General features: G+C 35.5%; 1 protein-coding gene across 1 annotated transcript; it reads left to right on the top strand.

The window, feature by feature from the left end:
• The first annotated feature begins 9,229 nt into the window (after positions 1 to 9,229).
• On the top strand, positions 9,230 to 23,849 carry glp2r (glucagon-like peptide 2 receptor). The gene is made up of 13 exons (XM_083556984.1): positions 9,230 to 9,627; positions 11,358 to 11,454; positions 13,575 to 13,679; positions 13,932 to 14,053; positions 14,138 to 14,244; positions 15,831 to 15,987; positions 16,195 to 16,354; positions 16,877 to 16,937; positions 18,531 to 18,597; positions 20,312 to 20,400; positions 21,107 to 21,245; positions 21,326 to 21,367; positions 23,250 to 23,849. The coding sequence occupies exons 1-13, from the start codon at positions 9,532 to 9,534 to the stop codon at positions 23,448 to 23,450; spliced, it is 1,443 nt and encodes a 480-aa protein (XP_083413110.1). The 5' UTR covers positions 9,230 to 9,531; the 3' UTR covers positions 23,451 to 23,849.
• Positions 23,850 to 24,176: the final 327 nt, after the last annotated feature.

Here is a 24,176-nt window from a genome sequence, read left to right on the forward strand (position 1 = left end):
TGCAGCTTGAATAAATAGTTTTAAAAATTTAATATCTGATCTAAGAAACACTCTAAAGCAACTGAAAAAAAAACTGTAATGGGTTTTGTGTTGAACAGGAAAATCATTTTACTATGCTGGACTATAGTAATGCAAGTATTTGCTAACTAGCAGATGGTTTCCATTAGGTTACATTAGGGCAGGTAAGATATTGCTGGGCTCAGTGATGCCTCTGGCAGTGAGTTCTATCCAGGTTCCCCTCTTCCTATTTTGCCAAGTGAAAGAGAACGTGACACATGTGGCCAAATGTGGTCATGGTGGGAGTGACTCAACGAACTCGGCAAATCTAGTGCACTTGGATTGAGCCCAAAAGACAGAGACTTAATTTATGTTGTTTGCACACAGGCAAACATTGCCTGCATTTTTGAGGAGATGCAGGTTCTGTTGTGATTTCGTACGACTTGCACTCTTTCCAGTGTTTCATCGATCATCCCCGACATCCATGAGGAAACACAGGATGAAAGTAGTGGAAGCTCTTGAGCAGATCTTGCAGCAGAAACATACTGTATATTTCACATTTAATAATTTCAGTAAAAGGACAACCATAAGTTCATAACTTTACTGCAAATATGAAATACACCGACAAGTACATTTGCAAGCGATGATTTCTGAGCATTTGTCTCACAATGGTAAGTTATAAAGGACTGCTAAGAGCAATCATCATGATTGTGTTTAGTAGTGCTGTTTGAGGTGCATTATGTCACAGTGTTTTAGTTTCCTTCCTCGGGGTCGTGCCGACTGAAGAATGCTGTAAACATGTTAGCGAAGGCCAGTCGAAGTTGTGGATCAGAATGTCTTCTGCTTTCTCTCAGGAAGATCTGCAGCTGTTTCCAGGAATTAATAATATGGCCCTCAGCCTTATAAGCCATGAGTTCATCAAGGTGTTTGCAAATCCTCACAAGGCATACAGATATTTATTCTCATTGCTAGGCACCAGATGTTTATCTCTCACTGAACGCAGGAGATTTAAGATTAATTTGGCTCTGCTACAATCAAGACCTCAAATAGTTGCAGCTAAACACGCCGTATTTCCTTACGCTGTATCATTTCTTCTGTCATACCTTTTTCTCTTCGATTAGAGGGAACATCGCAGGTCTTAAATGCTATAGAAAGAAATGGAATGAATGCCTCTCTCATTGCTGCAGGCCATGTATTTAGTCCTCGTCGCCGTTACCCCTCTCTTTTCCTTTTGACCTCTGGAGCAAGCCCCGGGATATAAACAACCATTGGTCATTTAGTCTTCTGTTGATAAATAATCCAATTACATGGTCAAAAGCTTTCCTTTGAGCCATCTCCCCATTTTACTGATGGTTTACTGTCTACCACTGAATAAATATATCATCCAGTGATGAAGCTTCCACTCAGGCGACTTTATTAATAATCAACCCCAAGACCGAATCGCCGTGCTTTACTATTAACCATAGCATTACCATAGAGGGATAGAAAAAGTACATGGATGTGAACCAAGCCCAATGGTTCACATGCATTGTTTAGACGTCTGGCTTTGCTATGTGTGTTTGAGACAGGCCAAATATAGAATCTATTGGCTTCTAGCAAATTCTACACTTTCTCAGCTGTGTGTAATTCATCATTGCAATGTTCCTTATGCCCACTAACAGCAATACCCTGATGTATTTCTAGAAGTGTAGACCTGAACTAATACTGACCTGATGGTTATCAGGTACCTGGAGCAAAACATCACAAATCTTGACGGAGGTAACCTTCCAAATGTCGGTTCAACATTTTATAAAGAAAGGCAAATACCCAATGTCCTGTCTTTTAATATAGTCTTTTAAAAAAGGTCTTATGAAATAAACTTTCTCTGAATTGTCCTGTCATCTACATAGTGGAGGAGCAACTGTTGAATATGGTGACTAAGTGAATAATAAATTGGCAATACGTCCAGAGAGAAATCAATCTCGCCCATGTTTACGTGCAAGCAGCGAGGGCAGCTGTCACTGCGATGTGAAAGGCGTCGAGAGCTGATTGCACTCCGAGAGCATATATTTCGCCCGGAGGGACAGAAAGACTTCCTGCTAATGAGATTGTGTGGAGGTGAAAGCAGTGTCATCGCTGGGTAATTCCAGCCCAATGACTCGGTTTGTCACCCTCTAAAACCGGCTGCCCAAAAAAAAACGCCATGGTCTTCCAGTCAGCTCTTTTATTACAGTGTTCGGCAGAGGGAAGGAAAATAAAAGGAAAGCCTACAACCTTTCCATTACTTCTAGGAAATGCCCATGGTGGTGTCTTTACTAAAGCATTAAGGTAAAGAGAGGCAGATTCACCTACGTCCATGGCTCCTTGTGTGCGTTGTTGACCGAGGTTGGACAGGATGTTCAGAGGCCTGTTTGTTTTTTCCCAGTCTTCCTGTATGTGCGCAGCCACTTTCTCTCTGCCGAAAGGCTTGCTGAGTGGCTCTCCAGCACTCCCTAGAATGTAAACAGACCCTGGAGTCATGCAAGTGTCCCGAGCATCATATCCAAGCCAAGAGCATAGTGTTGTGTTGTTTTCAAATTAAGGGACATTAAATACACATTGTACATGTCATTACCAGCATAAGGCAAAGCAATGGTTATAGTGTATTAATGAGTGGTAGTCAGAAGTAAAAGAGAATGCCAGGTACTACACAAGGTAAGCTTTTGATAAAACAATACATTTATATATTTAAATAAAAAAACAACAGTGATAGCTCAGCTGCAAAAATGTCGGACTTCAGTTAAAAAAGTCAGGAATTTAAATCCCAGTACTGGGATTTTAATCTGTGATAAAAGACTCGCCCTGCTCCCACACAAAATAAAGACTGTATATAATCCAGAACATTCCATAGAACATGGTCAATGAGGAATTCCATTAAATTCCATTTGTATTACTGGCCCTTGTATATGTATTGTGTTAAAATTTAATGTTAATTTAATTTAATCATTACCGACTTTTGTGCTGTGAAAAATGGAAATATGCTGTGAATGATGCCAGTTCATCATTCACACATAGTGATCATTTTGAGATGCCAGTTCAATTGCCTAAACTTTTCTAGGAGACCGGAGGAAAATGGAGAAGCTGATGGAAACAAGACTGCTGAGAATTCTCCATTGTCTGATTTCTTTTCTGCTATTTTCAAGTATTTCTCAGCAAGGACATTCTTTATACACTAGACCCCTGTAGGACATAACGAGTTGAAATGATCTTTAATAATTTATAAATGATTTGAAGGACTCGGAACCTTGGTGTGGCTGAGCTGCTTGAAACATTTTCAGCTGAACTGGCAATGTCTACCATTAGCAGTAAATTAAACAAAAAAGGAATCGTATTCTAATCAATTATAGCTGTTCAATTTTTTGTCATAAACTGTTTGTACTGGCTAAAAAAAAATAGAAAAAACAAGCATACAGCATCGTAATGTTTGACCGACCCAAACAGTTTGTGTTCAACAAGCAGCATGTTTAAATGTTCCAGATACCACCTGTCTGAATTACCAAACATACTCTGACCCATTTACAGCTGGCCATAAACACACTGTACGGTCTCCTCCCCAGGAAAAGCTATTTGTTTATCAAATGTGTAAAACACTGTGAGGTGGTGAGGCACTGTTGAATCATGAAGAAAATGAGGTGCAACCCAAATAGCAGGCACTAGCGAGAACATGATTTATAGTGTTCATATGTTTCATCTCCAGAGCGTGATATAAAAACATGACCTAACTGTAAATTGTTTATAAATGCAAGATACTGTGGGCAACATTTCATCGAATTCTATGTAAGTAAATAAATATATTTAAGGCATTCTGAGGGAGGCGAAATTGAGATGGTTTGGACATGTGCAGAGGAGGGACATGGGGTATATCGGTAGGAGAATGCTGAGGATGGAACCACCAGGAAGGAGGAAAAGAGGAAGACCAAGGAGAAGGTTTATGGATGTGGTGAGGGAAGACATGCAGGTAGTTGGTTTAAAAGAGGCAGATGTAGAGAACAGAGTAGTATGGAGACAGATGAGACGGATGATATGCTGTGGCGACCCCTAATTGTAACAGCCGAAAGAAGAAAAAGAAGAGCATACTTTTGTAAACATAGTGTGTATCTAAAAATAACTCCACATACAGCCATTATTGTCAAAACAACTGTCAACAAAACTGAGTACACCCTAGGTGATAACAGCTGTATGTTATGTAACCATGCAAAGCCGAAAGTCCTGTTCATCATGTTCATGTTTTTGTCTGCTTGACAGGACCATACAAATTTGCATATTTTGTATTAGAGAAGTTCAAATTTGGTGTTTTGAGTAGAATTCTCTCATACTGACCACTAGATGTTCAACATGGCACCTCATTGTAAAAACTCTAAGGGTTTGAGAAATAGAATTGTTGCTCTCCACAAAGATGCCTCGACTATAAAAAGATCGGTATCATCCTGAAACTGAGTTACACTGGCCAGGGTCATACAGAGGTTTTCCAAGACGGGTTCCACTCAGAATAGGCCTAGCAAGGGTCCAACAAAGAAGTCGAATCCTCGTGCTGTGCATCAGATGCAGAAGCTGTTTCAAAAAACAAACGGATGAGTGCTACAGCATTGCTTTAGAGGTTGCAGAAGTGGATGGTCCCCTTCTCAGTGCTCAGACCACACACAGCACACTGCAACAAGTCTGGCTTATAAGAAAGGCTTATAAAAAAAAACAATAAACAGTTTGCTGAAGTCGACCTGTCTAAGAGCATGAATTCCTGGTACCATGTCCTGTGGTCTGATGAGATTAAATAAGCTTGTTTGGCTCAGATAGTGTCCAGCATGTGTGGCAACGCCCTGGTGAGGAGTACCTAGAAGATATATCGCAGAATATATATATATATTCTGCAAAATAATGGATTTTTTTTTAAATGCCTTAGTTATTTTGTGGAAAAGGTGTTCTGGTAGCATGGTATAGACAGGACAAAAACTCCCTCAACTGTTGACCAGTGAAGATGACATTATTTCAGAATTGTTCAATTGTTTCTAAATTGTTCTCTAATTTTGATTTCCAGTGTGTGTGTGTGTGTGTGTGTGTATATATATATATATATATATATATATATATATATATATATATATATATATATATATATATATATATATATATATATATATATATATATATATATAGTATAGACTAATATAACAGTGTATATTAGTAGACATTGTATATAAAGGGATAATCTATATTTACATTTTAGTAGCTGGCCACATATTCCAATAGACCAATGTTCTGCAGACTCAAATACAAATGTGGAAAATAAACTATTCTCCACATGTAGGTCACTGCAATTCCACTTTCACTAAAGCAGCACTTGTCACATGGCTCGTTTACCTTCCATACATTTTGTATGAGTCAGCGCATGACATTTACTGGACAAATGATTTGCAGCCTTTGATCAAGTGACTTTGGCTTCCGTGCAGATTTATACAGTTGTAATCTGTCTGTTCTGCTTTGTGTATCCGTTACACATCTTGACCCTAGAAACAGAGAGCATGGGAAATTTCTTAAGTCTCTCGAAGACAGGCAAAGACACTAAGTGTCCTGGTATTTATTGTTTAAATCAAATGAGAGGATGTTGATCTCAATGTAAAATTTACAAAGTTGAGGAAAGCAGACTTTTCATTCCTAAAGACAATGATGAACTTTGCAAACACAAATTAAATCACTTTATTCTTTTTTCTCTCTTCTAGTAACTTTCTGACTTTATTATGATGAATGCACAGTACTTATAGACTTATCTTATATATATATATATATATATATATATATATATATATATATATATATATATATATATATATATATATATATATATATATATATATATATATGGCATATTCACAGAAGTAGGTGCACATTCATCACAATATAATAATAGTTTAGTATTGATGTAGCCTGAATATCCTACATTTCGATTGAAGAAATGGCCTGATTACATGTGATTAGTTAGAAATTAAATAATTATTATAGCACAGGAGGCTGTTAAAATACATTAAATATATTATTATTTTAAGGTAAGTTACATAATCAAACATCAGAATAGCAAAGATTTGGAATCACAGTAAAGGCCAGATTGGCTAGTTTAAGAGTTTCCAAAAAACTGACAGAAAAATCATGTGATTCTATCTCTAATAAAACAAACAAACAAAAAAAAAAAACCCACTGTATTGAGAAGAAAAGCATATCAGAACGCATAATACATCAAACCTTAATTTGAACAGGCTAAAATGGGAGACAACCTACACTGGGGTCCACTCTGGTAAGACACAAACAGAAATCCAATGTTACAGTATTAAAAGGCTTAAGCTGAGTTCACACTACACTATTCATTCGCTTTCCATATCCATTTTGTGGCATTTGGCAGAAGCCCTCATCCAGTGCAATTTACATTTATCTATGAATCCAAAGACCATCGCCTAAAACACAGAGCTACCACCTCCCCATTCCAGTGACTCCTATTCAAATAATACAAAGGTGGACACCAGAAACACACACTCGGTGCGAAGACGTTTTGCATGTCATCACACTTCAACGTTCACATTTGGTGAACTCTAACGTGAATTCCTATCATTAGAAGACTGAATGTGGATGATAGAAGATTTATTTAGCATGGCTGCATCAGAAAATACAAGATGAAGAGAGCACTTATTATAGCCATCAAATTGAATCAAAACAAATCTAATATTATTTGTCACATACACATTCCTACAGAGTACGACATGTAGCGAAATGCTAATTACTAATTGTCCAACATAAAAAAAATAGAATATAAAATATATATTATGAATATATTATGTATAATATAAATATAAATTATAGGGGTAACTTAGGAAGGTTCCCTGGTGGTCTAGTGGTTAGGATGCGGCGCTCTCACTGCTGCGGACCGGGTTTGATCCCCGGTCAGGGAACTAACCCCAGCCACTCTTAGTGCCGGTCCCAAGCAAAGATAAATGGGGAGGGTTGCGTTAGGAAGGGCATCCTGCGTAAAAACATGTGCCAAATCAAACATGAGGATCATGAATACGGATGATCGGCTGTGGCGACCCCTAACGGGGGAAGCCGGTAGGAAGTTTTATAGGGGTTAAAAATATATATTTTATAAAATATATACGAGAAAAAAAGAATAAGAATTCAGATGTCATAGCATCTTTTTTTTAAATGCCACCAAAAAATTTAAATATAATATAAAGAAAAATCTAAATATAAAAATTTCTTATTACAGTATCTGTAGGTATTTGAAGGTATCTGAAGGTATTTAGTGTGACTGCAGCGTTACACAAAAATGGAGAGATGAAGAATGGAAAAATACAAGCAAATGTATCTTTATCCAAATAAGATATCCAAATAAATGTACATAAGCAAATATTGTCCTTAAAAGTTTTACAGGAATTTGTTTGGCCCAAACATATACAGCTGAGACAAGAAATAACAGTAGAAATCATTCAATATTCAAAGCTGAAATGATAAGCGTGTGCGCACATGCTTTTCTCAGTAACTATTAACTTTGCTAACGGCTCATTATATTACCTCTATGCACCACATTAGATTATGCTTTAATGCAAAATACAATCATAAAGAGTGGAAATGTCCTGCATGCTGAAGGTCAGGCTGTTGATCTGATGCCCGAGCTGTTCTCTCGGTATTAAGATCAGATTAGCTCGGCCTGAACAGAAAAAAACCCCACCTGTAACCACGTTAAAAGGTTTCTAATGACAAATACATACGGCCACATTAGCTAATCGCTTTTCCATTTCTGCCCATTACTGCAGTGCTTCATGTTGATGCAAATCGAGTTTCCTCAATGAGTTTTCATTTACATAATTATGCAAAAAAAAAAACAAAAAAAAAAAGGTGGTAATGCACTGTCTAGAAAATCAGCCCAAATGATTATGTCTTAATCTTTTGTTTATGAATGTATTTTGCTGTGGCTGTTTTGGAGCAGAAATGGAAGTATTTTTCGTGCCGCATCAGGAAAACGACCTAAAGCGATCATAAAATGTGACCTAGTGGGCCACAGTTTAGAGAGTTTACATTCATTTGCCAGGCTCTGTTACCTGCTTTAATTTATACATGAAGAAAGAATCAATGGCATAATATGTCCTTATGGAAACATACACTATATGGACAAAGGTTTTGGTCCAGAATATGTGTCCATTCCACATTTACCCCCCATTTTGCCACTATAATAACCTTTACTCTTCTGGGAAGAATTTTCATTAAATTTTGGAGTGTTCTTGTGGAGATTTGGGCTCATTCATTTGGCAGGTGCCCTTATCCAGAGCAACAGTTACAACTAAGCAGGTGACGGTTAAGGGACTTGCTCAAGGGCACAGCAGTGGAAGCATGGTTTGGTGCTGCTGATTTGAACTCCTGACATTCTGGTCCAAAGTAGAATGCCTTAACCAGTGAGCTACCATTTCCTATTCAGCCACAAGTGTTCGTAAAGTCAGATACTGGTGTAGGTGAGGTAAAGACACCTGGGGCGCCATCAGCGTTCCAACTCATCCCAAAGGTGTTCAAAAGGGTTAAGCAGGACACTCAAGATCTTCCACTTCATTCTATGTAAACCAGCTCAATTTTTGCATGGGACATTGTCATGATGGAACAGATTTGGGTCTTCTAGTTCAGGTGAAGGGAAAATGTAATGCTATGACATCCAATATATACGATTGTGTGCCTCCAAATTTGTAGTAACACCACATATGGCTGGAAAAATCAGGTGTCCTGAAACTTTTGTCCATATAATACATACATTTGATATGACTGTATTTGGCATACCGCATTAAATTAGTGCAATTTATACAATAAAAGAAAAATATTGAAAAGAGACTAGACATCTGTGTCTTTCACATGTTGGCAGCTGCCTAGAGTTTTATACAGTGCTTGAAGAAGAACATTTTTGATGAACAGCAGTCTAAGAATGTCAAGCAGCTGGATAAGAACTTGTTCGCATAACATTAAGCATGAATCTGCTCTGACGCTACTTATTTTAGCTGACTCGATCGCTCAGGATAGAGTACAGGCTGTGCTGCTATCTATGATTCAGAGGTATGGCACTCATTACATCTACTGTAGGTGCCACATAAAAAAATGAGAAAACCCCTCCAGAAATGAAATTTAGATGCAACATGTGATAAGAGAGTTTGTTCTTTTTTTTCACCCCTCTACAGAATGGTGCCTACAGAAGGTTGACCTCTTTGCTTATCTCAAGTAGATGGGGAGGGCCAGGAGGAGAGTAGCCAGCAAGTAAGCAAGACACATTCCCAGTTGGAGACGGCGTGCTGGAAAAGAGTGCGGCTTAGACGAAGCTCGGAAGAACTCACCTTTTTCTTATGGACGATACATGTGTTCATTAAGGCTACTTCTCCTCATCTATTCATCAAGTGCTAACGGGCGGATGTACATGCAGCAGGAAGTTTTCTGAAGGGTTTTAGGGATGTAGCAAATAGTCGTGGTGCACTGTACGCCTTGTGAGGAGGTGAGCAGTGAGCCATGGATGCACGGATCTTCCCTGATCCAGCCTCGAGGCTGACAAGCATGTGTGCCATACAACTCTTTACTCTCCTTCTGCTGCTCCCATACTCTCGGGTAAGTGCGAACACCCTGGCACACTCAATGCTGTTGCAGAACTGTTGCGTAAGGTAATAGCATTTTGCAATGAAATCTTGCCTTTGACAAATAATTACAATTATTCTATTCCATAAAAAATGCATATTCACATTTGTTACAGATTATTGTAATACAGAAAGAAGTCAAATGAATAAAAAAAAGAAAAAGACAACTTGTTGCTATTAATTCATTCAAGTGTCGACATAAATGATTAATTAAACATAAATCAAATAATGTCAATTGTAAATAAATTGAAGTAAAAGACAAATCATTTATATAGCAATTCTTTTCAGGTGCTTTATTAGATAGTTTGAAGATCAGTCGCAGGTTTTCTCTGTCCTATCATCAAATTTAAAACCTTCCACTGATGCAGTGTGGAAATTTGGGGGTAAATATTTGGTAAAGTGCTACAGTGTGAGCAAATGGTTGCTAGGCTGTGAGAAGGCAGCAAATATTACGTCCCACTACCCGACCATTAGACACCAGAGGTGTGTCTCTGAGCCCAATGGTTAAGGTTGGAATTATACTGACATCTATTTAGTATCTAAAAATATTTTCATATCATTTATAAACTTAATATGCAGGACTTTAGTTTGAGTTCAAATAGGATTTTTTTTGTGGTCAGAAAACAAATAAAATGGATAACTAAGTTCAGCCACATAAGCCAAAGGCTTGGTATTTAAGTTATAAACACTATTCGGTCAAAAGAGAAGCATGTTTTTTTGGATGATGGTGGTCAAGAGGTGGTCATTCCAAGTTTTCTGTTAGTTTTTTAGCTGACTTAAGATCAGGGGACTTTGACGGCCAGAGCAAATGGTATTTTAATATGATTGTTATAATTTTTACAGATACGCTGTATGCATGATGGTAAATAATGTGGCATCATGGTTATCAGTGTAAAACTGTATATATTAGAAGCGGCTCATCTTTCTAAGTGAAGAAGTAGATAAAAAAACATGACAGTGAAATAAATGTCCCAGCATAATACCACTTTTATTTATATATATATATATATATATATATATATATATATATATATATATATATATATATATATATATATATATATATATATATATATATAAAAGTGGTGTTATGCTGGGACATTATATATATATATAATTAATTGCTGAACTATTAATTGCTACTTAATAAACATAAAAAATGTTGACGTTCTTGCTATTGCATATGTAGCATTTTTGTTATGTGTTTTTTTTTTTTGGTGATAAAAAGACTGGTCACTGAATATTGTACGAGATTATTGTACACAGATGGACATGAAACCAGATTTATTAGATAATAGCCAGTAATCCTGCATATATATATATATAATATAAGGATTAAAATAATTTTATTATATTTAATGTGTATATATATATACACACACATTACACATTATTTTGTGTATATATGTAGATTATAGTTCACACACATTAATAGAACAGTGTATTGTATTATATTATATTATATTATATTATATTATATTATATTATATTATATTATATTATATTATATTATATTATATTATATGTAAACACTGCCATCTTGTGTAAGATCACAACTTGGTGACAGTAAAGCAATTATTTTGTTATTTATTTGTTTTTCTTCCTTTGTCTATTGAATTAGAATAAACTATATGATGCATTAACCTGTGTGTAGAATTTGTGAAGTAATTGAATCTTTTTTTTCGTTTCACTCAATTCTTAAAGGTTACTGGTACCACTTTTGAAGATGTGTTGCATAAACACACTGAATATAAAGAAAACTGTACCATAATGCTGGCAACCACCCTTCATACTGTAACTGGTGCGTAGAACAAACAGAAACATTTTCTATTGTTATATGTGTGTGTGTGTGTGTGTGTGTGTGTGTGTGTGTGTGTGTGTGTGTGTGTGTGTGTGTGTGTGTGTGTGTGTGTAAAAAAGAGAATTTCTAGGCATTTTATTAGAAATACATAACTTGGTGTACAGCTTCTCTTTTTCTACACACATTGCATGCTAATCATATTCTAGTGATTCATCAGTGCTTAGTGTCACAAATAGTGTGATGGAATAGTATATGTGTGTTTGTGTGTGTGTGTGAATTATTCTTAAGCTCGCAGCTACCAGGGTTTAAATACACCAGAGACACTTGCGTTGATCTCTCACACCCGTGCCTCACACACTTCTATGACACTTGAACAGTATATCAGTGCCACAGATGTGCTGAGAATGATTCATTTTTGGTCTGTTGTCTCTGGTGGTCTCTATTTATTGGTGAACACAGATGGTTTATGTGAATGTCAGGCAGAGCAGAGCAATGGTACTATATTTTAGAATAAAATGTAAACCATTGCACTGCACAATGACAATAACAATACCGATGTAATACTGTTGTTCTCTGAGTTGTAAAAGAAATATTTGAAATGTAAAGCATTTCCCTGCTAACTGTTTATTACTATAGTATATTATTTATATCTTTAAATCCTACTTTGTATACTTTGGAAGGTTCAAAGCTTTCCTGTATTCTGTTTCTTATATAATATTTTTAAAAGATATGTTGATATTATTTCAATTCCCAAGCTGATTACCAAGCAAGACGGAAAAGCCTTTGCCTAATTATACATTTAGCCAGTAATACAGACTCGTATATTGTACACTTCTTAGCTCAAGTTACTCTCTGTGCAGCGTTTTGCATATTATCAGAGTCTCAGTGGGTTTCCTCTGGGGTTCTCAGGTTTCCTACCATTTCCCAAAAACATATACACATTATATGGACATAAGTTTGTGGGAAACTGACCATAAGATTTATATGTTCTTTTTGAACATCCCATTCTACATTTAATCCACCTCCAAATGAGAACATTTTATTAGATTAGATTAGATTCAACTTTATTGTCAATGTTCAAGGTACATGGTCTGTACAAGGCCTATTTACAATAAATAAATAGCAGTGTGATAAATAAGGTTATGCGGTTCATATGCACAGGGGTGCGGCTGAATAATGTACAGAAGGTGCAGTAGGTAATAATATACAATATACTGTACCGCATCCAAAGACATTCTACACAATTGTATACCTACAATTTGTTTACAACCTACAATTGTGGTACCACATATGGCTGGAAAAGTCAGATGTCCCTATAACTCCATATTGTCCATATACAGTATGTACAGTGTATTAGGGATGTGCATGTCCATAATTTAGGCCGATGCTATTTGCATATCGAAGCATAGTCAACGATACGACACACTAAAGATACACATGAAGCAGCTACCAATGTAATGTGATACGATTCACCCCCTATAACCATGCAGTGCGATTCAATTTTGATTTGATTCAATGAAATACGATGCAAAGGTAAAAATATGATGTCATGCAATAAAAATTTGGTCCAGATTGTTTACTTTTATTACTTTGCTTCAGACAGACAGCAAATCATAAATTTACTTAAGTGCCTTCTGACTTCTAATGCACCCTTTCACGAATAGGCCTTTGTAGTGCAAAAAGTCAAAAAGATTAAACACCAGATGTTCTTTTTTCTGTACTGTATGTTAATCTGTATTCTATGTGACTCTCAGGACACGCCTCGGTCTCCGTAGTGTTGTGATTCACGTAGCAGAAGCGGTGTTGAGAGAACGCGATTGAGAAACAGTTTAGCGAGAAGAAATCAATATACATATCAAATATTGGTCACAAACTATTGGTCACTTTCGAAATATTAAAAACATAGCGCATCTACTGATAATTGTATAGAAATAAATAGTTTTTTATTGATTGGGTATTGTGATATAATTGCAACTTGTATCCGTTGTTCACGTTTTGAATTTAATGCATCTTTTATTTATACAAATAAAATTCAATTAAATAAGTATTTCAAAATTAATTAATTAATTTACTTAGTTATTTGTTTATTTTATCACGGATCCTCCCTTTATTTTTTAAAGGAATATACTGCAACGGGACATTAGACCTTTTTGCTTGTTGGCCACATTCATCTCCTGGGAATGTAACAGTGCCCTGCCCTTCATATTTACCATGGATTAAGGAAGGTACATTCTACTATCTGCTCTCTTGAAAATCTTGCATGTTTTATGAATTATCATTTAAAAAATAGAGAATTTGGGAAGTTTCTGTTAGAGTGGTGTGTGTGATTGTGTGCTTTACTTGTTGATCCTGTGGGTTTCTGTTGTTTTTGTTAATGGCATTACGATTATTCTCTAGACGTTCTTCTTACTTTGTCACAAATTAGATTGGGTTTATTCTTCTTTAGGTTTGATGTGCAACGTGTGCATTTTATTCAGGTTTTTCAGGGAAGGTTTATAAAGTATGTACAGCCAACGGAACATGGAAAACTGAGGAGAACTCCAGCGTGATCTGGCAGGATCAATCTGAATGTGCAGACCCAGGCTTTTTCAAAAATGAGGTAAACATTTCCTTTTGAACAGAGTAAGCTTTCCTTTATACATCAGTTATCAATGCGGTGTATTTTACGTCTTGTGAAACACAGGAAGACGAGTTATTTCAAAATTCAGTCTTGAGGATCCTCTCCATAGTTGGCTACATGTTGTCTTTATCCAGCCTGATTCTAGCTGTGCTTATTATGAGCCTGTTAAGGTAAGTGGAGTTTGGTCATGTGCACTTCTTGGTATTTCTTTGTTTAATCCTATGCTATACTATAAGTCAAGATTGTTGTGGTAAAAATTACATATAGGGTACACTATAGAGGTCGAATAATATTGGATTTTACCGATACCACCGATTCGAGGTTAGATCATACTTCCTGATAAAAAAAATAAAAAAATAAATAAAAATAGCACCATGTTGAATAGTTTTTAATTACAACAAAAATTACAAAAATTAATTAATTAGTAAAAATAAATGTAATTTTAATGCTTTGGCTTTTTTAGAATGGGCTTTTCAAGCATGATTGTTTGGATGTAGGTGAAATGGTAGATAAAAACCCGGAAAAACTATCGGTATGAATTTTTGCGATAGTTTAAGCAATCGACTAACGGTGCGATTATTCCGTGATACCAATGAATTGGTCGACCTCCAGTGCACTATATACCTAGTGGTATAGACACCTGACTATCACACCATTATGGACATGCATTTCTATACTTAAGTAGCTTTTTTGCATATTTGAGAAAACTTTTACTTTAACTTCACTAGATTTATCTTCTACAAATATTTTCTACATTTTGCAAAATCAGTCATGACATTTTGCAATCAGTGAATGACAACTTAACTGGTTAAGCAGGCAGCAAGCCAGGGTAAAACGCACATTCTGTTTTGATTGCCACTTGGTGGTATTATCTACTTATCACCCACATAAGAATTTTGGGATATCAATTAGTGTTTGACTTGTTAATATTATTTTTTTAATAAATTTAAAAGTACAAAAGTATTTGCATTTTGTTCAGGTGAAAATTTAAAGGGATCACTTTTACTTTTACTTGAGTAATATTTTCCAATATAGCGTTGGTCCATGTTTTGCTGCCAGAACAGCCTCCAGATTTCTGCGAAGGCTTTCCACTTTATTTTAAAGTGTGGTTGAGGGTATTTTTGTTCATTCAGTCACAAGATTAGTAGTGAGACCAAACACTAAAGTCAGTGTTTAAGCTCACCTCAAAAGAGTTTAGTGGTTTTAAAGTCAGGGCTTCATGCATGGTTACTCAAGTTCTACTACTTTGCACACCATGTTCTAATTGACAGGGATTTGTGCCCAGGAGTATCATCATGCTGGAACATGTTCAGGTCCCATAGTTTTGGTTAAGGGAATTTGTAATGCTTCCACTTGAAAAGGCATTGAATGATGTGCTTTGATCCTTTTGGTTGTGTGTTTTGAACTAATATAGTGTGACCCACATAAGGGTGTGATGGTCAGGTGTCCACATATTTTTGCCATTTAATGTTTCATTGCTGTCTATTATTTAAAAAGGCCATTAAATCAACAGTTTTATGTCATATAAATTGAGACCTTTAGTTCCTCTTCTTCTTCTTCTTTACCATGACTTTGTTCTCCCCACTGATTATTCGAACGTTGTTGTTCTTGTTTTGTTCTAACATTTATTATATTTAGTCTGCTGCTGGCTCCAGTAATCCGATTGCCTTATTATATTGATTACCGTCAAAGCTTGCTAATTATATCGATCCTAAACAAAACACACAACGGATAAATCTCTATTTCTAATTTTCAGGAAGCTCCACTGTACTAGAAACTACATCCACATGAACCTCTTTGTGTCGTTCATGCTTAGAGCTTTGGCGGTCATTGCCAAAGAAATCATCATGTACGTCACATACTCCAACAAGCCCAATGATGAAGCTGGATGGATCAACTATCTCGATTCTACAGTACTGCATCGTTCTGCATTTTTTCATTTAACTATATTGTTGTCTGTGAAGATAAAAATAAACTACCCATATAAAAAAGAAATGCACACTATTATTCCTGGAATGTTTTTGTTTGTGTCTTAGATCACATGTCTAAATTATGTGCTTCTAATTATTTGTTCATTAATTCTGTTCATCAATTCTATTATCAAAATGTCAACCTCGCAGAAAGCCCTGCTGTGCAAAGCTACCAAGGTATCCATGCAGTATTTTGTGGCCTGTAATTACTTCTGGCTCCTGGTAGAGGCGATCTTCCTTCACACTCTACTTTTTACAGCCGTGTTGACCAAGCGGAGGCTGCTGAAGAGATACATGCTGGTAGGATGGGGTAGGTATGAAAATATTTATAAATATTCAAGTACAGCTTCAGTTTCTTCACTAACATTAATGCTAAAAACCTCAAAATGATCTAATCTTACAAATGTAAAAGATTCACAGACGAAATAAATAAAAGATTTTAGTTAATCATGGTAAATAAAGAAACCAAAGCAGATGAAGAAACCGAAGGTTAAATGTTAGCTAGTATGGAATTAATTCTGTGAAATTTAAGCTACAGCTCTAACAAAACAAAGTGCCTTCAAAAATACAAAGGGTACACAGTAGTTCATGGATTACAATGATGGGTTTTAGACATGTTAGATTTTCTAAATTTGTATATTTGTTAGAAATTTAAAGGAAATATAAAAACTGTAAAGTAAAATATAGTGAGTAGAATATAGACATTATTCCAAATATAGCCAAAAGTTAAAGAAAACCTCATGACACCTGAGCACAGTAATAAAATAATATTTCAGCTTATTGGATTTTAGGAAATCCTATATTAATGTAAGATGTTATTGTTTTTATTAAGGCACACCATTTCTGTTTGTGATACCGTGGACATTGGCTAAAGTTCTGTATGAGAATCAGGGGTAAGGCATTCTAAATTTCTATTAACTAAGAATTAAACAAGTTCTTTTAAATTAAGCTGTATTTTCCTTATACTATATGCATTATATATACAAATGTATTGGTACACCTGACCTTTCAATTCAATTCATTTTCATTTGTAAAGCGCTTTTAACAATGGTCTCAACATTGTCTCAAAGCAGCTTTACACAGATAAAAGAAAGAATGAACAAGAATGTTCTTTATATGTGTAAGTTTGTCAATAATTAACAAGCCGGTGGTGACTGCGGCAAGAAAAAACTCCCTGAGATGTCATAAAGAAGAAACCTTTAGAGGAACCAGACTTAAGAGGGAACCCGTCCTCATCTGGGTGGCACTGAATGTTTATTTATTACAGTTAAACAATGTTGAGGTGTGCAGTGATGATGATCAAATGCAAACTGTAGTCTTGAGTCAGTGTAGCAGACTGTTGACATCAAGTACAGTTTAAATCCATCATCAATGCTCCTGTGTTACTCTGTTATTTCATGGATCCCCAGGCAGTTGATGTGAAACCATCCCCAGCTGCACAGAGTGGCCATTAATCGAAAAGAACACCATCAAGAGGCAGGCGGTCAGATCCGTGGAGAAGAGAGGGGCAGGAATAGCGGTCACTGGTACCTCAGGACGATGTTTAACTCAACCGAGTGATAGAGAGAGATAGAAAGAGAGAAAGAGAGAAACATATGGATTATTAAGTATCCTTATTGTTGTATAAAAGTTAAGGACACTATGCAGTTGGGGACTCCAGGAAAAGACAGACATGAGGCCCACCACACCACCATCAACATACCTGGGTGAACGCGTGAAAGTAAGGGGACGACAGCATACAGATATTCCAGTTCACCGAACACTCTATATCCATGATCCCTCCAGATCTGCTCCTTTACCTAAGAAAAACCTACTGATAAAAGGCTTGTCTAAATAAATATTACACACCACTCTAACAAAAACTTCTCTATTTTTTATGATAATTAAAAGGGAAAGATCTGCCCCCTGCTTCATTGTTTGATGTACCAACAAAATAGCTTTCCATCCATATGTGGTTCTTTGCCAAACTGTCACCACAAAGTTGGAGGCATGCAAGTGTATAGAATGTCTTTGGATGCAGTTGAATTTAATTTTCACTTCACTTGAACTCGGAGACTCAAACCTGTTACAGCATGACGATGCCCCTGTGCACAATGCTAGCTCCATGAAAATATGCTTCACATGGTATGAAGTGGAAGATTTCCCGCTATGGAGCTCTGAACTCAACTATATTGGACACCTTTGGAATAAATTGGAACGCTGACTCTTCACCTCACCTACATCATAACCTGACTTTACTAACATCCTTGTGAGCACAAATCTCCATTAGCACACCAAAATTTAATGGAACATCTTAACAGAAGAGCGGAGGTTACTATCACAGCAAATTAGGGCTAAATGTGGAATTGAATATTCTAAGAAGTCATGCAAACCCTTTGGTCAGGTGTCCACAAGCTTTTGTCCATATAATGATGTATGTACTAGGATTATGTCCATTTATCGTGTGTGTTTAAATAATGGCTGTTCGTGTTTTATTTTTCCCAAAGCTGCTGGGTCATCACTAACAGATGGATCTGGTGGATTATTAGAGCACCGATTACACTCTCAGTTTTTGTGAGTATTATACTTTCACTTGGGTCAGGAAAATCATCAAACTCTGCTGGATTTTGGTTCTCTAAGAAATAACATAATGGCTACTGGTGTACATTCAGTACCTATTGCTTGCTAACATGATGACTGCTTAGGTACTGAGTAACTTTGCCACACACCACAATGCATTTAATGCTAGCCACAATTTTGAAAGAAATGACGATCTAAATGAAACATAAATGTAACATATTACTTTCTGTAATCTGAATAAAAAATTATGCAAAGGAAGATATGTTGAATTATGTCATGGTTGTTGACCAAATTCCCAAATAGGATGTTCCATTGCACTTTTCCATGACAAATGTTGTCTTTTTATGAGTAAATCTGCAACACAAGTGTAGAATTCTCTAATCTGATTGGTCAGAAGTTATATTTAAATTTCAAGAAAAAGAAAAAAAAACTCCAATTCGCCATATCCAGAATTTAGAAGCTGATTTTTCATGGTTTATAAATGTTTTCCAATGTTCCTGTTCTACTCATATGATTAGCATGTAAATTTAACAAAGCGCTGAGAAATGCCATGTCACTCTGGTCCTTTTTACATTAGTAACACTGGGCTAGAATGATACAATGATATAAAACAGCGTTTGGCAACACAATAAAATAAAAAAAAGTTATCTTTATGTTTAATTGAAAATTACGGAAGGAAAAATTAGTTTATATATGTTTAAATATTATTAATATTAATATTATTTTATGTGTACAACCGCAGTACTTCACCACAGCATTTGATTGGTCAGAAGGTTGTGATTCATTTTTTACATTTACATTTACATTTGCGGCATTTAGCAGACGCCCTTATCCAGAGCGACGTACAAAAGATTATAAAAAATTGTTTTAGAATAGCAAATTTGATAGTATCACTATCTGATCTATATACTGTCTTTTAGCTGTTCCTCCTACCCATTTACATAATATGTGTAATAGGGTTTTGAACTCCTATGCACCAAAAGATTAGAGAGGCTGAATCTTTTAGCATTTTTTTAATCTGCTCTTAAAACGTACATTTTCAAGATAGCTTTCAGGTAAATTTTTTATTTATTTTTTGTTATTAATGAATTTTTTACTTATTTTAATATTGTTATTATTATTATTAATAGTAGTATTAATAATATGATTGTCAATTGTTAAATAAAAATAATAACAACAATAATAAAAATAATTATTATAATAATAATTATTATTTTTTAGTTTTATGCTTGGAAGGTGCTTTGAGATGTAACTTTTAAAGGCGCTATAAAAAAATAGAGAGTATTATTATTATTATTATTATTATTATTATTATTATTATTATTATTAGAAGAAGAAGTAGTAGTAATACTAATATATTTGCATGTACAGTATATAGTAACTCACACTGGGAGTGGTATTGTGCATGCACCACATAAACTGATTGATATCGTGAGGAGATGTTAATTTTCATTCTTGGAAGGAGTCTCCAATGTCAGTGCACTGTGACAGTCAGAGGAAGAGCTATTCCTTTACATTTTACAACAACACAAAAAAAGGACATGTGCTCTTCAGGATGTGCTCTTATAGAACAGTAATTCACTTTAGGGTGTTATCAGTAGCTTCATGTTTGGCCATGTCACATAACTTTACATCTTACATATCATGCCATCATTGGCATCATTGTATGTCATTATTCTGGACCCTGAATTGCTCCTTTGTTTTTCAGGTTATTTTCTGTATATTTCTCAGGATCATAAAACTCTTGCTGTCAAAATTAAAAGCTGATCAGCTAAGGTTCACAGACTATAGATACAGGTTGGTATGTGTTTCTTTGGATAGAGCATGGCATAAATCCATGAACTCTCTATACACTATATAGAGTAAAATATTGGGACACTCCAGCTATATGTGGTTTTCCCCAAAATCTTACCACAAAGTTAAGGGCACACAATTTGTATTAGATGTCTTTGGGTGCAGTAGCATGACATTTTCATTTCATTTAAACTAGGAGACCCAAACCTATTCCAGCATGACAGTGCTGGAAGATCTTGGGTGGCCTGCTATATATTTTCATTTACATTAAAGGCATTTGGCAGACGCCCTTATACAGAGTGAATTATAATCTCATTCGTACAACTGAGCAGTTGATGGTGTTGGTGGGATTTAACCACATTCTCTTTTGATCGCAAGCCTTCCATTTTAACTATTGAGCTACCACCTTTCTCTATAGAGCTTTGCTTTACAGCTCTACTATAGAACTCTGATCTCAACTCTATTGAACACCTTTGAGATGAATTGGAATGCTGACTGCACCCCAGGCCTCCGCACCTCACCTTCATCAGTATCTGATTGTACTAAAATAAACAAATACAAATCCTCACAAGCTCCAAAATCTAGTGGAGGATATTATAACAACAAATTGGGTCTAAATATGGAATGGGATGTTCAGTTGTCCTCAAAATATTGTCCATATAATGTATATTATGGAATGCTTCTAATTTTATAAATTTCTTTTTTGCAGTTTAGCGAGAGCAATACTGGTGTTGATTCCATTGCTCGGGATTCACGAAATCCTATTTATAATCGTCATCGACGAAACTATTGAGGGAAATCATCGCTATGTGCGAAATTTCATCAATTTAACCCTGAGCTCTTTCCAGGTACAGTAATAACCTGTAAAAACATCTGGGAAAGTTGTCCTTATCAGTTATTGGACTAATAACTGAATTTTCTTCACTAGGGATTCTTGGTTGCTGTTCTGTACTGTTTTGCCAATGGAGAGGTAAGGCAGTGGAGCTCATAATTAGAATATGTATGATTTCTAGCATGGAAACATCTCGTTTTTTTGTTGTTTGTTAGTTTTTTTATAATATTTTTTTTTTGCTGCATTTCAATACTTCCCAGAGATATGCCTACTTTAGAAAGTAATATCTATGTCACTTGCACAGTGTCTCCAAGAAAAAAAAAACAGTACATTTGGACATGCAGCAATGCATGAACAGCCCCATTGCAATCTCCATAATCTGTTGTCTTTCCCCAATCCTTCGTCTACAAGCAGATTAGATCATTAGATAAAACCCAAAATGTACAGTTTAAGTAGTTATTCCAAACAGTTTTCTCAAAATATGGTTTATAATTTTTACCAACAGTATATTTCCATGAGTTAAAAAAAAAAAGCAAAGAGGGTGACTTGACCAATTCTCTGACGCACATATTGTTCATGAAGGAGCAGACCTGTCAATCCTGTGGGAGAGTTTATATACAGTATAAAGAGATCTATAGTGTAATTGAGTGAGAGGTAGGATGCAAAATGTGTTTAATAGGGTAAACACAATTCTCGTGAAAGACCATTGTGAAGGACCAAGAGCAGAGATTCAGCATCAAAAATGAAGCATTATTAATTGAGAAATTAGCAAAAAATTGGTTTGAAAGTTTGAAATCCAGAAAATACAGAACATGGAACCTTGATAAACAAGGCTCAGACGTAATGACATTAATGCTTTTATACAATTTTACAAGGAAATATAGAATCAGCAGGGCGTGTGTATATATATATATATATATATACACCAATAAGGCATAAAATTATGACATTATAACATTATGAGCGGTGAAGTGAATATCACTGATTATCTCTTCTTCATGGCACCAGTTAGTGGGTGGGATATATTAGGCAGCAAGTGAACACTTTGTCCTTGCTGAAGAAGTTAATGGTGTTAATGCTTGACGGGTCAGGACTGTTTTGTCAGCAAAAGGGGGACCAACACAATAATAGGCAGTTGTTCATATGTTATGCCTGATCTGTAGTCATGATGTTATGCCTTGTCAGCACATATACATATATAAAGAAACAAATTAAGTGGAAACAGGGAAGCACAACTGATAACAGACCAATGACAAAGTAAAAGCACTTGTCAAAACCAGTGGCAGGCCATCAGGGCCATCAAGGCTTTTCCACTGTCCTAAACTCAGAATCAGAATCACTGATACACTAATATTATGTGGAGAACTTTACTTTATGCAACGCACTAAATTGGCAGCATTAGTAAGTAGCAGTATTCTAACAATACTCAGGTTAACAGTACTTTACACTAACCTGGCAATAGTTGCAATTATTATTCAGTTTAGGCATTAAAAATAGAGAATTCTACATATAAAGAGTGTAGATATTATAGTTTTGAAAATAGAAGTTAAGAATGAAAGCACTTTATTGGGAAATATTAGAAACATTCCGTTCTGTTCGTCAAATCGAGATGGACAATGGTTTAGTAAATCTCAATTTGAATCTAATGTGATATTCTTTCAAAATGCTTTATTGTATTAATGAATTGTTGTTCCTGTATAATAAATAGATTTAGCCACTAAGATCACTGTGCCATTTGAGTTCTGCTCCTGAAATCTATCAGAATATTGATTTAATGGAATCCAAAAAACTTGTGATAATCACACTAAAGCACAGAAAATATACCATTGAAGTTGTACCATTGAATTGAAATGCTAAAAAAAACTGCATTAGTATTAAATGAATAAATAAGAGTAATACTTACCTAGTAAAGTAAGAGTAATACTAGCACAATGCACAGGTCATTACTTTCCAAGTCATTTTAAATACCAATGGCACTATTATCTCCTGGTAAACCACCCACTTTTACTTTAATCTCCAGGTCCGTGCTGAGCTGAAGAACAGATGGCAAGTGTTTGTCTCCAACCACTTGGAGGATCACAACTACTTTGTGTGCATGCAACTTGAATACTTGTGGAAAAAGTCGTGGAAGGGGCCGCAACACCCTTGCGAACACAGCGACTCATATATGGAGCGAAGCCACGTCCCTACACAGAGCCAGCTTACACAGGTGACCGTCTAATCAGGTGGACATTGTTCCTGTCCAGACGTCTGCATAAGGAAGAGTTTGTCTAACAGTGATGGGGAAATTTTGTTGGCAATTGGAAAGGGAGTCTGGAGGAGTTTTACTTCCTCCTGGTTCCAGAAGTGCTGGTGAATTTTTGTATGAAATTGAGCTGGGCAATAGACATACTCATTGGTAAGTTGTTTATTTTTAAACTGAATATGGGCATACACTCCATCTACTTGCGTAAAAAATTTTATCAGCAGCAGAGATGTTTGTGTTGTTAGAGTCTTAGCCTTTTCCTGGAACTCATACACTTCTATATTAACAAATGCTTCAATATAAATCTTCTGGTAAAAGCATTTAACTTTCACAATGCTATGTCGCATTCCTGTTTTCTTATTATATATATATATATATATATATATATATATATATATATATATATATATATATATATATATATATATATATATATATATATATATATATATATGTGTGTGTGTGTACATAATTACACAATAATTTGTGCTGTAGATACGGCAAGCTTTAAAGTCTTGTGTCTCCCAAATTCAAAAGATGTCATCTAATGTAAATCCAATGTGAAGTGCTGAACTATAAATTGCTACTTAATAAACATAAAAATTCAGATGTTCTTGTTATCGCATGTGTAGCATTTTTGTTATGTGTTTTTTTTTTTTTGGTGATAAAAAGACTGGTCACTGAATTTTGTACATTGTACAC

Source organism: Silurus aristotelis (genome assembly GCF_946808225.1).
Source record: "Silurus aristotelis genome assembly, chromosome: 12".
NCBI lineage: Eukaryota > Metazoa > Chordata > Actinopteri > Siluriformes > Siluridae > Silurus > Silurus aristotelis.